At 40.0% G+C, this 15,897-nt stretch overlaps 1 protein-coding gene across 6 annotated transcripts in view; it reads right to left on the minus strand.

The window, feature by feature from the left end:
* LOC124720058 (zinc finger protein 708-like) overlaps positions 1 to 15,897 on the minus strand; it is a 367,802-nt gene that overhangs the window by 269,427 nt on the left and 82,478 nt on the right. For 4 of the 6 annotated variants that reach the window (XM_047245324.1, XM_047245322.1, XM_047245323.1 and 1 more), the window contains one exon: positions 799 to 3,196. The exons of the other annotated variants lie outside the window; for them this stretch is intronic. In XM_047245324.1, the coding sequence (XP_047101280.1) occupies positions 1,207 to 3,196 (1,990 nt within the window). In that variant the 3' untranslated portion in view covers positions 799 to 1,206. Of the gene's footprint in view, positions 1 to 798; positions 3,197 to 15,897 lie in introns of those variants that run through there. 6 annotated transcript variants of the gene reach the window in all.

The raw sequence follows: 15,897 nt of genomic DNA on the forward strand, positions 1-15,897 counted from the left end.
CGACAGCTGCTTATCAGATTCAATTAGGTTTGATAAGACTGACCACCTCGTCCAGCACAAAGAAGGGAAGAAGAAGAAAAGGTGCGCAAACAAGGACTGTAAACCTATTGTGAGAACAATGTGTTCAAAGTGTAATGTGGGATTGTGTATTGACTGTTTTATTCCATTTCATGTAAAATAACGCTGAGTTCAGAGTTTGATGTTTGATTCTTAATTGTACTGTGCTATAAAGTATCAATTGTATGATGAAGACTGAATAATAAATTTGCACAAAACTTGTATATGTAATAAGAAATTTCAATAACCTACTTATTTTAGTTGAAGTTGTAATCCATATAAAATTAGGTAGTGAAAGCACCTATTGTTGCCATATGGCAACATAAAATATCTTGCTAATGACGGTAATGACTTTCATCAAAAAACTCTGTTGTGTAATTTATGCCTTTTACAGACATAATAACGCAATTTGAAGAAAAATCACGAAATAATTAATTCCAGTGCTAATGGGTTAATGACATATACAGCATATCTCTTGAGGAAAAATACCTGAGTAAAATAATTGCCATAATCATGGATCTCCAGTGTTGAGTTTATGAACCTGAGTGAAGGAAGTGCCATGAATATATTTTTGCTGTCACTTTCTCAAATGCAGAGTTACAAGTACTATATAATGACCATGTTTGGAATAATAAGCAGCAAGTCATCGCATTTCCTTGGCCTTAAACTGAATATTGCGTGGTAATTATAACTATTGACAGTGTTAATGACAAAACACATTTGATTAATGTTTCTGGAGTATTTAGTAATACAATTTCTTAACATCTCAAGCTGCAGATAGCGATTTTTATATTTCACATTATCTCTTACCTCAATATAGTACAGATTATTGCACTGTTTTCACAATTCTGCAACACTTTAATGTTATTTCACAGGCATTACAATTTATTGTCCCCCTACTACATTCATTATTTTATAGGCCTTTAGGGCACCAACCAGGAATATCTATTTGCGTAAACTAACAATTACTTGTAGTTACTTTCTGATGTGAAGTAATGCATGTGTCTTGAAAGTACCCAACTGAGTGAAACTTTTGTCACAGATATCTCATTTGTGAGGTCCCCTTCCCATGTGGACTAACGCATGTGTCTTGAGATCACCTGATGTAGTAAATGATTTGCCACAAATATCACATTTGTGAGGTCTTTTCTAGATGTGAAGTTTCTTTCCAGTGTGAATTGTTATATGCCTCTTGAGAGTGCCTGACCTAGCGAAGGATTTCCCACAAATCACACATTTGTGAGGTTTCTTTCCAGTGTGAACTAGTATGTGATTCGTGAGATAACCTGATGTAGCAAAACATTTCCCACAAATCTTACATTTGTAGGGTTTCTTTCCATTGTGAATTAATACATGTGTCTTAAGAGAACCTGATGTAGCAAAACATTTCCCACAAATCTCACATTTGTAGGGTTTCTGTCCAGTGTGAAATAGTACATGAGTCTTGAGATAACCCGATGTAGTAAAACATTGTCCACAAATCTCACATTTGTAGGGTTTCTTTCCAGTGTGAATTAATACATGAGTCTTAAGAGAACCTGATGTAGCAAAACATTTCCCACAAATCTCACATTTGTAGGGTTTCTGTCCAGTGTGAAATAGTACATGAGTCTTGAGATAACCCGATGTAGTAAAACATTTTCCACAAATCTCACATTTGTAGGGTTTCTTTCCAGTGTGAATTAATACATGTGTCTTAAGAGAACCTGATGTAGCAAAACATTTCCCACAAATCTCACATTTGTAGGGTTTCTGTCTAGTGTGAAATAGTACATGAGTCTTGAGATAACCCGATGTAGTAAAACATTTTCCACAAATCTCACATTTGTGAGACTTATTTCCAGTGTGAATTAAAACATGAGTCTTGAGACAACGTGATGTAGCAAAACATTTTGCACAAATCTCACATTTGTGAGGTTTCTTTCCAGTGTGAATTAATACATGAGTCTTGAGATAACCTGATGTAGCAAAACATTTCCCACAAATCTCACATTTGTAAGGTTTCTTTTCAGTGTGAATTAATACATGAGTCTTGAGATAACCTGATGTAGAGAAACATTTTCCACAAATCTCACATTTGTGAGATTTATTTCCAGTGTGAATTAATACATGAGTCTTGAGACAACCTGATGTAGCAAAACATTTTCCACAAATCTCACATTTGTGAGGTTTCTTGCCAGTGTGAATTAATTCGTGAGTCTTGAGACAATCTGATCTAGCAAAACATTTTCCACAAATCTTACATTTGTGAGATTTCTTTCCAGTGTGAATTAATTCATGAGTCTTGAGACAATCTGATCTAGCAAAACATTTTCCACAAATCTCACATTTGTGAGGTTTCTTTCCAGTGTGATTTAATGAATGCTTCTTGAGACTGCGTAACAAAGTAAAAGATTTCCCACAAATTTCACATTTGTGAGGTTTAATTCCAGTGTGAATTAATGACGGTGTCTCCTGATCGCCAGACCTTGCAAACCATTTGGCACAAATACCACATTTGTTGGTTCTGTTTGCAATATATAGATCAGCCTGGGCACTGTGATTAACAGCTGTAGATAAAATTCCATAAGCACTTGTTTTCTCTGCATCATTTGTCATGTGTCTGTTACACATATCATTAGAGGCCTTCTTTGAAATTTTCCAAGTTTCCTTATATGAAGACTGTTCAATGTGTTCTGTAAAAGAAACTTCTGGCTCACTATCCAAGAAGATACTGCTTTGATGCTCATCACTACAGTCATATTTTTCATGGTGGCCAGCAGTTAAGACATGATAATTCTCTCTCATTCTCAAATGTGTTTTCAAACTAACCTTACTGTGAAATACCTCACCACACCACTTACAAACATACAAAGGTGGCTGCATGCCATCAATGTGCATAAACACATGCATTATGAGTCTGTATTTTGAAGGAAAGTTCTGTTGGCAGAAATCACAGCTATATAGAAGTAATTCCTTTTCTCTCTTACTACAGTCATATTGGGTGGCAACTGAGCATTCCTCATCAATAGTCACATTTTCTGTACCAAACTCATGTGTTGACTTCTCCTTGTCTATCACCGAATCATCCTGGACCAGCCCATGGTGATAAATTTCTTCACATGTTATGCCACAGCTCCCACCAGTAGTCTGAGTCAATCTGAAGAGTGAAGACAAGAATGTTAAATGTTGATATATGTACAACAAAGAAACAATATTTGAGTGTCGATAAATGCAGTACTATAGGCCACAAGTCATTAAAGTGCATAAGAAATTGCATATTTAGTAACTGTTAATGATTTAAAATTACTATATTCCTCCAGAAGGAAAGAACTGATGAGGTAAAAGTGGTTTAAAACGAAATTAACCACAGGAAATTCAATAATGATGAATGTGAGTCACTGCTGATTTCATTTGAAATTTTAAGTGAGAGTTAATATAATTCACTTTCATGTGTTACTATCTTTTCAAAATACAGTACTACAAGTTAACAGTTTACATCAATTTATTAAATGTATCAAAAAAAATTCTTACATTCAAGGCATTTAAGATTTGATTAAGAGAGATAATTTTTAAATGTTCTTCTCCCATTATCTTTTTCTGCTTTGCAAACACTTTCAGCTTTGGAAATGATAAATTTATTTCACCTAATTAACAGATTTTTTTTGTTTCCCAATGACTAAAGAACTAGTGCAAGCTTCAACATTTTGTTAGGTATCTAGAACGGATGTTAATCAGGTGAATAATGATGGTTCATGAACAAGAATCAATGTCACATCAATCAAGGGAACAATCTGCATACTGATGAATGAAAGTGAATGACACACTTGCAGATGGTTTTAATCTAAGACTGTGTTTTCGGCACTGCAACTTGTAAGAAGCCTTGCACAAATGGAAATACTGTCTGAAAAGATGGAAATACACTCTTGGAAATGGAAAAAAGAACACATTGACACCGGTGTGTCAGACCCACCATACTTGCTCCAGACACTGCGAGAGGGCTGTACAAGCAATGATCACATGCACGGCACAGCGGCCACACCAGGAACCGCGGTGTTGGCCGCCGAATGGCGCTAGCTGCGCAGCATTTGTGCCCCGCCGCCGTCAGTGTCAGCCAGTTTGCCGTGGCATATGGAGCTCCATCGCAGTCTTTAACACTGGTAGCATGCCGCGACAGCGTGAATGTGAACCGTATGTGCAGTTGACGGACTTTGAGCGAGGGCGTAGAGTGGGCATGCGGGAGGCCGGGTGGACGTACCGCCGAATTGCTCAACATGTGGGGCGTGAGGTCTCCACAGTACATCGATGTTGTCGCCAGTGGTCGGTGGAAGGTTCACGTGCCCGTCGACCTGGGACCGGACCGCAGCGAGGCACGGATGCACGCCAAGACCGTAGGATCCTACGCTGTGCCGTAGGGGACCGCACCGCCACTTTCCAGCAAATTAGGGACACTGTTGCTCCTGGGGTATCGGCGAGGACCATTCGCAACCGTCTCCATGAAGCTGGGCTACAGTCCCGCACACCGTTAGGCCGTCTTCCGCTCACGCCCCAACATCGTGCAGCCCGCCTCCAGTGGTGTCGCGACAGGCGTGAATGGAGGGACGAATGGAAATGTGTCGTCTTCAGCGATGAGAGTCGCTTCTGCCTTGGTGCCAATGATGGTCGTATGCGTGTTTGGCACTGTGCAGGTGAGCGCCACAATCAGGACTGCATACGACCGAGGCACACAGGGCCAACACCCGGCATCATGGTGTGGGGAGCGATCTCCTACACTGGCCGTGCACCACTGGTGATCGTCGAGGGGACACTGAATAGTGCACGGTACATCCAAACCGTCATCGAACCCATCGTTCTACCATTCCTAGACTGGCAAGGGAACTTGCTGTTCCAACAGGACAATGCACGTCCACATGTATCCCGTGCCACCCAACGTGCTCTAGAAGGTGTAAGTCAACTACCCTGGCCAGCAAGATCTCCGGATCTGTCCCCCATTGAGCATGTTTGGGACTGGAAGAAGCGGCGTCTCACGCGGTCTGCACGTCCAGCACGAACGCTGGTCCAACTGAGGCGCCAGGTGGAAATGGCATGGCAAGCCGTTCCACAGGACTACATCCAGCATCTCTAAGATCGTCTCCATGGGAGAATAGCAGCCTGCATTGCTGCGAAAGGTGGATATACACTGTACTAGTGACGACATTGTGCATGCTCTGTTGCCTGTGTCTATGTGCCTGTGGTTCTGTCAGTGTGATCATGTGATGTATCTGACCCCAGGAATGTGTCAAAGTTTCCCCTTCCTGGGACAATGAATTCACGGTGTTCTTATTTCAATTTCCAGGAGTGTAGCTGTAAATTTTCCAGTATATTTGCACTGAGCCTTTTTGAAAATTTTTACATCTTCCTAACATCTGCTCATCTGGCATTGCAGAACACCATTGACTGAAGGGCACACATATAAATGGCCACTTCATCACCCATACGACACTGCTAGCTGACACCACATATTGTGTGGCAGTGGTAACAGCTGATGCATGAGCTGAGTATCTGGGTCCCATTATTCCACCTGCAGTTAAACCCTTTCCCACAGAACAGAACTGTGATGTCTTTCAGGTCCCCAGTATGTGTATCATGTTGGACATGAAAGAGTATGAACTACTGAAGGCATGCACACCCAGTGTTATCTTTTGCTCTGCAACTTTTGACTTTTTTGCGTTTTGTTGGGGATAGTTTTGGGTGGCATGATATCTGGTAAATTTCGAGTGTTTTTAAACTCTTAATTAGAATCACACGATTTTTTTAACGTAACTAGTATCATGGTGTGTGTCAGATTCTAGAAGTTGACAACTGTATAACTAGATATTGTAACTTTTTTAAAACTCAATTAGTTACAACATGTACACTCCTGGAAATTGAAATAAGAACACCGTGAATTCATTGTCCCAGGAAGGGGAAACTTTATTGACACATTCCTGGGGTCAGATACATCACATGATCACACTGACAGAACCACAGGCACATAGACACAGGCAACAGAGAATGCACAATGTCAGCACTAGTACAGTGTATGTCCACCTTTCGCAGCAATGCAGGCTGCTATTCTCCCATGGAGACGATCGTAGAGATGCTGGATGTAGTCCTGTGGAACGGCTTGCCATGCCATTTCCACCTGGCGCCTCAGTTGGACCAGCGTTCGTGCTGGACGTGCAGACCGCGTGAGACGACGCTTCATCCAGTCCCAAACATGCTCAATGGGGGACAGATCCGGAGATCTTGCTGGCCAGGGTAGTTGACGTACACCTTCTAGAGCACGTTGGGTGGCACGGGATACATGCGGACGTGCATTGTCCTGTTGGAACAGCAAGTTCCCTTGCCGGTCTAGGAATGGTAGAACGATGGGTTCGATGACGGTTTGGATGTACCGTGCACTATTCAGTGTCCCCTCGACGATCACCAGTGGTGTACGGCCAGTGTAGGAGATCGCTCCCCACACCATGATGCCGGGTGTTGGCCCTGTGTGCCTCGGTCGTATGCAGTCCTGATTGTGGCGCTCACCTGCACGGCGCCAAACACGCATACGACCATCATTGGCACCAAGGCAGAAGCGACTCTCATCGCTGAAGACGACACGTCTCCATTCGTCCCTCCATTCACGCCTGTCACGACACCACTGGAGGCGGGCTGCACGATGTTGGGGCGTGAGCGGAAGACGGCCTAACGGTGTGCGGGACCGTAGCCCAGCTTCATGGAGACGGTTGCGAATGGTCCTCGCCGATACCCCAGGAGCAACAGTGTCCCTAATTTTCTGGGAAGTGGCGGTGCGGTCCCCTACGGCACTGCGTAGGATCCTACGGTCTTGGCGTGCATCCGTGCGTCGCTGCGGTCCGGTCCCAGGTCGACGGGCACGTGCACCTTCCGCCGACCACTGGCGACAACATCGATGTACTGTGGAGACCTCACGCCCCACGTGTTGAGCAATTCGGCGGTACGTCCACCTGGCCTCCCGCATGCCCACTATACGCCCTCGCTCAAAGTCCGTCAACTGCACATACGGTTCACGTCCACGCTGTCGCGGCATGCTACCAGTGTTAAAGACTGCGATGGAGCGCCGTATGCCGCGGCAAACTGGCTGACACTGACGGCGGCGGTGCACAAATGCTGCGCAGCTAGCGCCATTCGACGGCCAACACCGCGGTTCCTGGTGTGTCCGCTGTGCCGTGCGTGTGATCATTGCTTGTACAGCCCTCTCGCAGTGTCCGGAGCAAGTATGGTGGGTCTGACACACCGGTGTCAATGTGTTCTTTTTTCCATTTCCAGGAGTGTATTTTCATACATATGGAAGAAAAGCAACTGAATGTTAATAATTAAGAAAGAAATCAAAAAATATGCAAGTAAGGTTTCAGACAAATAGCTTTCTTTTTCTCAAAGTACTAGATATAAGACTTACAATTAAAATTTTATGCTATGCCAGTGAACCATAAACAAACCAGGATAAGGAAGAGAATTTGTGGAAAAATTCAACAATAAATAAAGTTTGATGTTAATTATTTATCAATTGTTTTAGAGACCTCCATGCAACCATTGTGTAGGTACTGGGTACTTGTGTCGTATCCTTAATATTTACTGCACAACATTTTTTGTGGCAGGCACATCCATAAACTGTTCATGCAGTGATAATGGAAGTGCACATGTATTTTATCAACACACATACTACAGCCTGGACAGTAACAGTGCTGATGGCTCACACCACATTTGTTAGAAATTTTGGCACTAAAGCTGTTACCACTACTTTATTCCTTCCTTTGATCTCTCGATTCTCAAACCAAAGAGCTGTCATCATGAACAAATACCATTTCTTACATTCTATATATCTATACCGGTACCCACTATCCAACTGCCAGATTTTATACACCCCAACTGTCTGCATCCAGTGTAATTCATGGGAAAGTGCGAATGTCTGCAAATGTTTGCCAGTTGTGTAACTGAGGTGAAACGTGGGGACCAGCCCGGTATTCACCTATTAGGATGAGGAAAACCGCCTAAAAACCCCTTCCAGGCTGGCTGGCACACCGGCCCTTCATCGTTAATCCGCTGTGTGGATTCGATCCAGGGTCGCTGTACCTACCCGAATCCAGGAAGCAGCATATTAGTGCTCTTGGCTACCCTGGCGGGTCGTTTGATACATTGCCATGAAAATATAACATCTGCTTCCATCTACTAAGGAAATATTATCAATGCATTTGATGTCAGGGTTGGAGACTGCTGTTAATGCAAGCAAGCCTATAAAAAGCTTTTATCTCAGAAACATCAATATCAAGCAAAGAAGGTATGTTCTTTTGAACATTTTTATATTATCAAGATTGTTCCCACACTGTTGAATCCCATCTAAAATTCCTCAAGGGAAAAGTACACGTGATTTGTTGTTCACTGTCTCGATTTCTACCCATCACAATACCACTGAGTACAGGGCAGAAATCTGCAAAGCAATGTTATATTGTCTAGCACAAACATTGCTTGGGTTGTGCATTTCTCCATTTGAAATCGTTTCCCCTCCCATAGAAGTAATCATGGTGATATGACTATGTCCTCTGTTATCACCACCACCACCACCACCACCACCAACGCCCTGTTGTGAATTTGTATCACCAATTTTACAGTCTACTTTTTTTACATAGTCCATTGTAGCCAATGTCACGGATGATGATGACGATGATGATGATGATGATGATGATGATGATGATGATGATGTTGTGATGATGATGATGATGATGATGATCATGATGATGACAACACAATCACCCAGTCACCAGGCAGAGAAAGTCCCCAACCTGGCCACGAATCGAACCCGGGACCCCATGATCCAGAAGCAGCAATGCTAGCTACTAGACCATGAGCTGCAGACAGAACTCATGGAGAATAGCATGTCCATTCAGGCAGGTTTTAATGATTAGAGAGACGTGGCACACACTGCATATTGTAAAAGACACTAACAGAAGACACGATAACTATTACACTGTAATAACAACAATAAACACAAGCTGTTGATAAAAACCTCTGCTGAGTAGCAATCATAGAATGAGTGTGGTATCTCTGCAAGATGTCATAGCAACTTTATTATGAATTTATTGAGGGGAAAATTGTCTGATGTTTGGGTGCTGCAGTGTGCGCTCTATACTTTGTAGGATGCTGTAACATCGTAATGTAGGAAAAGAGGAGAAACGATCAGAGCGATGATAATGGTGTTCTGGTACATTTATTAGGATATGATCAAAAGTTACGTGTTCAAAATGGTCTACTTACTCTGCAACATGCTGTATCCATGACATGACATGGTTAACAGTTGCCTACAGCTTATCCAGTGTAATCAGATTGATTGTCATCATATGATATCTTTCTGATCAGGAATATCTGGATACATCCCCAATAAATCTTCCCAATCAATGGGAAGGGGACCTCACAAATGTGATATCTGTGACAAAAGTTTCATTCAGTTCGGTACTTTCAAGACACATGCATTACTTGACATCAGAAAGTAACTACAAGTAATTGTTAGTTTATGCAATATCCCAACATACACATGTCGCATGAACTTAGGTCAGGGGATCTCTAAGGCCACATATTTTAAACTGCCTAGATATAATGCAGGTGATACCAAAGATTTCATGAAACCAATAGTTCAGTCGACAACTGACATATCATGCCACCCCATCTCACATCAAAATAATGGTGCAGACACTTGTGGTCTTGAAATGCTTGAATCAAGTTACATAACAAGGTCCTTATAAAGTTCAGATGTCTCTGTACACCTAAGAGGTGCTTGACCTGTCACCTACGAGGAACGGTGACTCAGAATGAAGGGGCTTGTGAAATCACACCACACTGTCACATAAGCTGAGTGCAGTGGATGTTCCTGCACAAGATTTGGGAGGACAACCCCATATGTAATAGTTCTGTGCACTCATGGCCCCATGCAGAGTAAAATATGCCTTGTACTTCCAAAGAATATTCCCCAGCCAAAAGTCACTCTTTTCCAGGCATGCCAAAAATAAAGACAAAGTCACAACGTTATGGCCTATCCTGGGGCTTCTTTAGCAGCAAATTCTGAGCCTTATAGAGATACTAGTGTGAAATGTGCCACAAAATCTTTTGAACTGTTGACTGGGGGAGGCACGGTAAGAGGCTGTGAGTGTGAGAGAGAGAGAGAGAGAGAGAGAGAGAGAGAGAGAGAGAGAGACAGAGAGAGAGATCCTGTGACAACTCTAACACTTAATGCAGAATTTGAGGCATCTGTTGCATGGTCAGCTAAAAGCAACTTGAATGACCGCTATGGGAATCTGCTGTACCACTCAATTCACCTATTTCTTCAAATTTCTTGCTTGTATTCTTCACCGTATTTATTGACATGGAGCTCTTCTTGGCCATTTATGTCAATGATATTCTTGCAATGCAGTGCTGCTGTTCTGATAAAACAACTGTACCACCCATGCAAGGCGTCTCTTCTCAATAGGCATTTCATTTCATATGGAAGCCTTAAACCTTTTTAACTGGGTGTATGTCCAGAAAAGAAAAATTCCCAGATTTCCCAGTTAGAAACGCGCTTTCCAGGGTGAAAAACGTTTTAGTGGGTGGAAGTACATTTTTTCATCTTGAAAGATATCGTTACCCTAGGAGCTGTAAAACTCATCAATCCCTTGAATGGTTATGGGTTTATAAGATTGTATAGAACTTTCTGGCAGTTTAGGAATCTCAACCTAGCAAAAATCAAAGCATTTATGAAAGATCTTTGATGTGTGGCAACATGTCCACTACATATTTTCGTATGACGAAAGTATGAACACGAATTCCAACAATTACATCACAGTAGCTTCTAAAGCACTGAAAGATTGTGACGTGCTTTTGTGGGCCAAGCATAGCTTGTGTCACATGATCTCGCCAGTCGATGACAGCAGATATTCAGAGCATAGGAAATGTGATGTCAGCCAATAACAAAATGAATGTTAAGCTGTGCAAACACACAAGCGAAAGAAGTTAATTGTTTAAATTACTATGCATCAGTCAACTACAAGGAAAGTTAAGTTTTCATATATAATATTGACAAATCAACAACACTATGGATTAGCCAAGTAAAATTAGATTTACAAAAAGCAAATATTGAACTTAAAGATGTCAAAGATAGAAAAACTTTTAGAAATAAGGTAGAAAAGTGGATTGTATTGTCGGAGAAGGAAGCACTAAAGAGACCAGGAACAAAATGGACAGAAGAAAGAAAAAGAAAACATGGAGAACGAATGAAAGAAGTATGGAAGAAACGACGTCAGAAAGCGTTGCGTGATCCTTCTGGGTCCATTCGCGATAAGTAAGTAAGTAAGTAAGTAAGTATATTGACTTACTAACAGTTTTTGCTGTTTTTCTGAGGGCACCAGTTTCAATTTTAGCAGCTTTATATTTCTGACAAGTACGATTGTAAATTTCACTGATGTGCACCAGACACTTTGTGGGTTACGTGGCTGGATGTGTGTTTTGTAGAGCACTTCGACTTCTCCCATAGTAAAGCCAGTTACATGTGAAATCACTCAAGAACTTCGCTCTTGTTTTTGAAAGGCAACTATATTTTTTGCCAGCATTATTGCATAATGTGTCATCAATGAACAAACTATAATAATTATGAAAGACTAAACTAGAAACTTCGTCATTTTTTGTATTACCTTTTCAACATATAGCAAATGCAAGTGTGTCACCAAAATTTAAAATATAAGGCATAAATGGCTTGTCCTCTGGGCCCAAAATTTTTTCACATTTGCTGGTGGTCAGCGTTAAGTCTTGAATGTGAATATAATGCTCCATGATTTAAGAAAATCATCACACATTCTGACATGCATGATCATCTTACATAAAAGGAAATTTACTTCAAAAGTAGTGCCTCTGAAACCAACATTCGACATATTTCACCACGTCATGTAGAAATGTAATCAGTTGTGACTTCACTCATCAAAATATGCCCAGGAATCAGATATATTGAAAGTTCATTGTTAGAAAATATTGTAGAATCTTTAACAGCGCTGTCAGCAGATGCCTGTGTGTGCATTTATTCTGTTTATGTGAATGGCTCATTTTCTTTGCAACGAAAGATTTATTTTGGTGATATTCCCTCTTTTGCGTTTTATTGCTGCAGTATTATTCTGCAGTGGCGAGCTAAACTAATTTTTTTATTAGTGTATCAGTTCTTAGCAATCAAAATTACAAAAATTTAACTGAAAAACAAAATTAAAAAATTCCTATAATTCTGAAAAATCCCTTATCCGGATCTGAACAGATCCAAGTCCTTTTTGTGTGGCTATATTAAAGACAAGGTGTACAACAGTAATCCCAAACCACTGCTGAGCTGAAAAGCGACATTCAGGTGGTCATCGACGACAATTATGTTCTGACACTTCAGTGGGTATAGCAGAATTTTGCTATTTGGCTGAGCCACATCATCGGCAATGATGGCAGGCATATCGAACATGTCATAACCTAAATCTCAATATCTGTGGTGAAGTTTACATGTTGAATAAAGTGTGTGAACGCTGTAGTTTGTAACTAATTTACGATTTTTTGATATAGTTCAATAATTATCGCCTTGTATGTTTGCTAAGTTACAGACTGGGTCCTGGGCTACATATCCCTCACTGCTACCTGTGTTTTGACTAAGTAATTCAATTACATATGTTGGTGTGGCTTTCTGCCCAAGTTGAAAGTGACGTTATCACTTCCTTTGCCATAAGGCATAGGAAGTTGAAATCACTGTTAATGTTCGTCATCCTTAACACACAGTATCACTCCTTCACTCTCTCATTCTTTCATGGAAACAATTTTTGGTCAAGAGAAAATTTGAGGGACCACTGATTAAAGCTTTCCAATTTTGGTGAGGTTTGTTTACTGGAGAGTGTATATCATCCATGTACACACACTTTAGAACCATTTACTCTAAATGTCTGATTAAATATATTTATTTTGTGATTGATCAAAATGTTTGCAGATAATTACTTTATCGGTTAGTATATTAACTGCTCACGATGTTACACATTGTTTCAATGAATTAAAAATTGTAGTTTAAGAATAAAACAATGAAATGGCTTTTCATCCAATTTTCCAAGTTGGCAGGTTAATGTGTAATATCATATCCTACTGATTTCTGTACTCTGTCTTCAAAAAATATATGCCTGTCTGGTACCCATGTAGGTACATTTCTTATACACCTGCTGTCAGATAGGACAAGTTACACAGCATAGAAGTCTAGTGAATCCCTTTTAGATATTGCTCAGAAGACAAACTTTCATGATCTACAGATGGCAAGTGCTGACTATCTACTTGAGGGTCGTCTGAACACAACTAATAAGACTAATAAGACCATTACAAACGTAATTTATCATGCACTGCTCAAACGTAACATTGATACACAGGTGGTCAGTGCATTCTGGCAATCATAGTGTACATAATAGAGTGATATCTTTTGAACCCCGGCAGAAAGTCAATCAGTACTTTCTTGGATCTTTGACACAGGTAAACCACATGCTGACCAATCTTTCAACATGATGTTGTTTACAGCTGGTAAGATACAAATTATGATAACTATAGAGTTATGTACAGTCCTAGCCAGGTTTGATGATACTACAATACATTACTACATGTTCCACAGATCCTGAATATGTCACTCTGCAATGTGGAACTTGTGAGTTTAACATTAGGTTTCTTTATACAATGTATTTTTTTTTACAATTACTATTTCAATTTAAAAATTTATCTACTGAGTAGATGATGTCCTCATTCATAAATACTTTTGATTTGTTTTTAGAAGCTGGTTGGCTATCTGTCTGACTGTTAATGCTACCTGATAGACGAACAAAGATTTTTCTGGCAGCGCAGTTCATCTCTTTCTGTGCCAAAGTCGGATTTAGCCACTGCTCTTTGCTACTATCTTTGAACTGTGATTCTTGTATTGTGAACCTCCCTAGTTCCTTAAATAAGTGTCTGCAATGTGATCTTCAGTGCTTCCCGACTATTATTCTGATTACAGGCTTTTGTGCAATGAATACTTTTTCTCTAAATGATGTGACCCTAAAACTTCATGGTATATGAAAGCAGTGAATGGAAATATGCATTATAAGTTAATTTACTGATATGTTTGTCACCAAAGTTTGCAATAACCCTAATGGCGTAAGATGCTGAACTGATATGTTTCACAAGCTCATGATGTGCTTCTTCAAATCAATTTTTTATCAATGCACACACCCAGAAATTTCAAATACTCTGCTTAGCAACAGATTCCTGTTCTAAATCTATACTTATCAATGGTATTCTGCCATTTACTGCACATAACAGTGTACACTGTGTGTTCTCAAAACCATCTGCAGACAACCAATTAATTTCCTGAAAGACATAATTCACAGTTTCCTCAGCTAATTCATATTTCTTTGGTGTGATTACTGCATCATCAGAAAAAGAACTAGCTTTGCATCTTCATGACTGTAGAGTGCCAGATCATTAACATATATAAAGAAAAATATGAGGAACAAACGTGAACACTGTGGGACACCATTCTTCATACCACCTCAGAGGATGTAGTGATATCAGAGGATGTAGTGTTATCAAAGCAACATTACCATTTCCGCTCATTCACATGACCGCAATGCAGCCATACCTGGATCGACACTAATAGACCAAAAGATTTACTGACTTTAAAAGAACAGCAATACTACACAATAAAAAAAAATGATTCAGAAATGAAAGGAGAATGGTAGTGTACCTCCCTGCCTCAATGCTGTGTTGGGTCCATCAGCATGATCGTAGGTTCTGGAGATAAACTGATACAAAATGATTAACATTAAAGTAATGAGGAGATGCAGATACTTATGGATAATTTGGCTATAAAAGCACACGTTTTTAATGCTACGTACCTTTTAATATTAAGTTACAATGGCTGGTGCGTATTAACAAAAGCTTTGTACATAACAGGCAATACTTCATACTAATGTCCTCTCGATGGACCCTGTTAATAATTAATTACATAAAACTACATGTTCTCTGATTGAAAAGACAATTAGGACATTTACGGAGTATTTTACACAAATTTTAAAATTTTTGCAGAACACAGCAAGTCTGCTTTTCATGGAATAATAACAGTAAAAGGTGAATCGCTCAAGGCTTCATTTGTCTTGAAATAACAGAATTCTTTTTTTATATCATTAATCGATAAGTGTACTTAGAGATTTACGACCGCCGGGTGAGAGTGGCAAAGATAAAGAATAATAGATTCTGCCACTGCTATTTGACGGTTAATTTCTTTTACATTACAATTGTTTGATAGCTTCAGGCCATCAGGCGTTTACCATTGAGCGTATACTAATGTTTGTAGGGCAAATATTACTAATATTACAAGGACTGCAAACTTTAGCACACTATCTCTACTGTTAAAATCAACCTTCTACATTCTTCCACTTAAATATGATTTAAACCGTTTGTGCATGTCCTGCTCACAACAGGCTTTTAGTACTCTGTTGGAAGTGCCATCAATTCCATGTGTGCTTCTACATTGAGTGAATTAATTATTTTCCTAATTTCAGTTCGAGAGGTGGTTTGAATTTCAATTTTATCAAATTGCATAGGTATTCCTTCTTCCATGTACAACCTTGTATTTCCTAATGAACAGCTGTATCCTAATTTCCCTACAACATTAAAAAAAATTATTATACAATTACTTCTGATTTTTGTTAAACTTTTCATTGAGTTTGATAGGAATAAAATCTTTCTGTGATTTCCACTGTCATGTTTCCTTTCTAGCAATATCCCAAATTTTTTTCATTTTATCATCAGAGGTGCTAATCCGAG

This window comes from Schistocerca piceifrons, chromosome 11 (assembly GCF_021461385.2).
Source record: "Schistocerca piceifrons isolate TAMUIC-IGC-003096 chromosome 11, iqSchPice1.1, whole genome shotgun sequence".
Lineage (NCBI taxonomy): Eukaryota > Metazoa > Arthropoda > Insecta > Orthoptera > Acrididae > Schistocerca > Schistocerca piceifrons.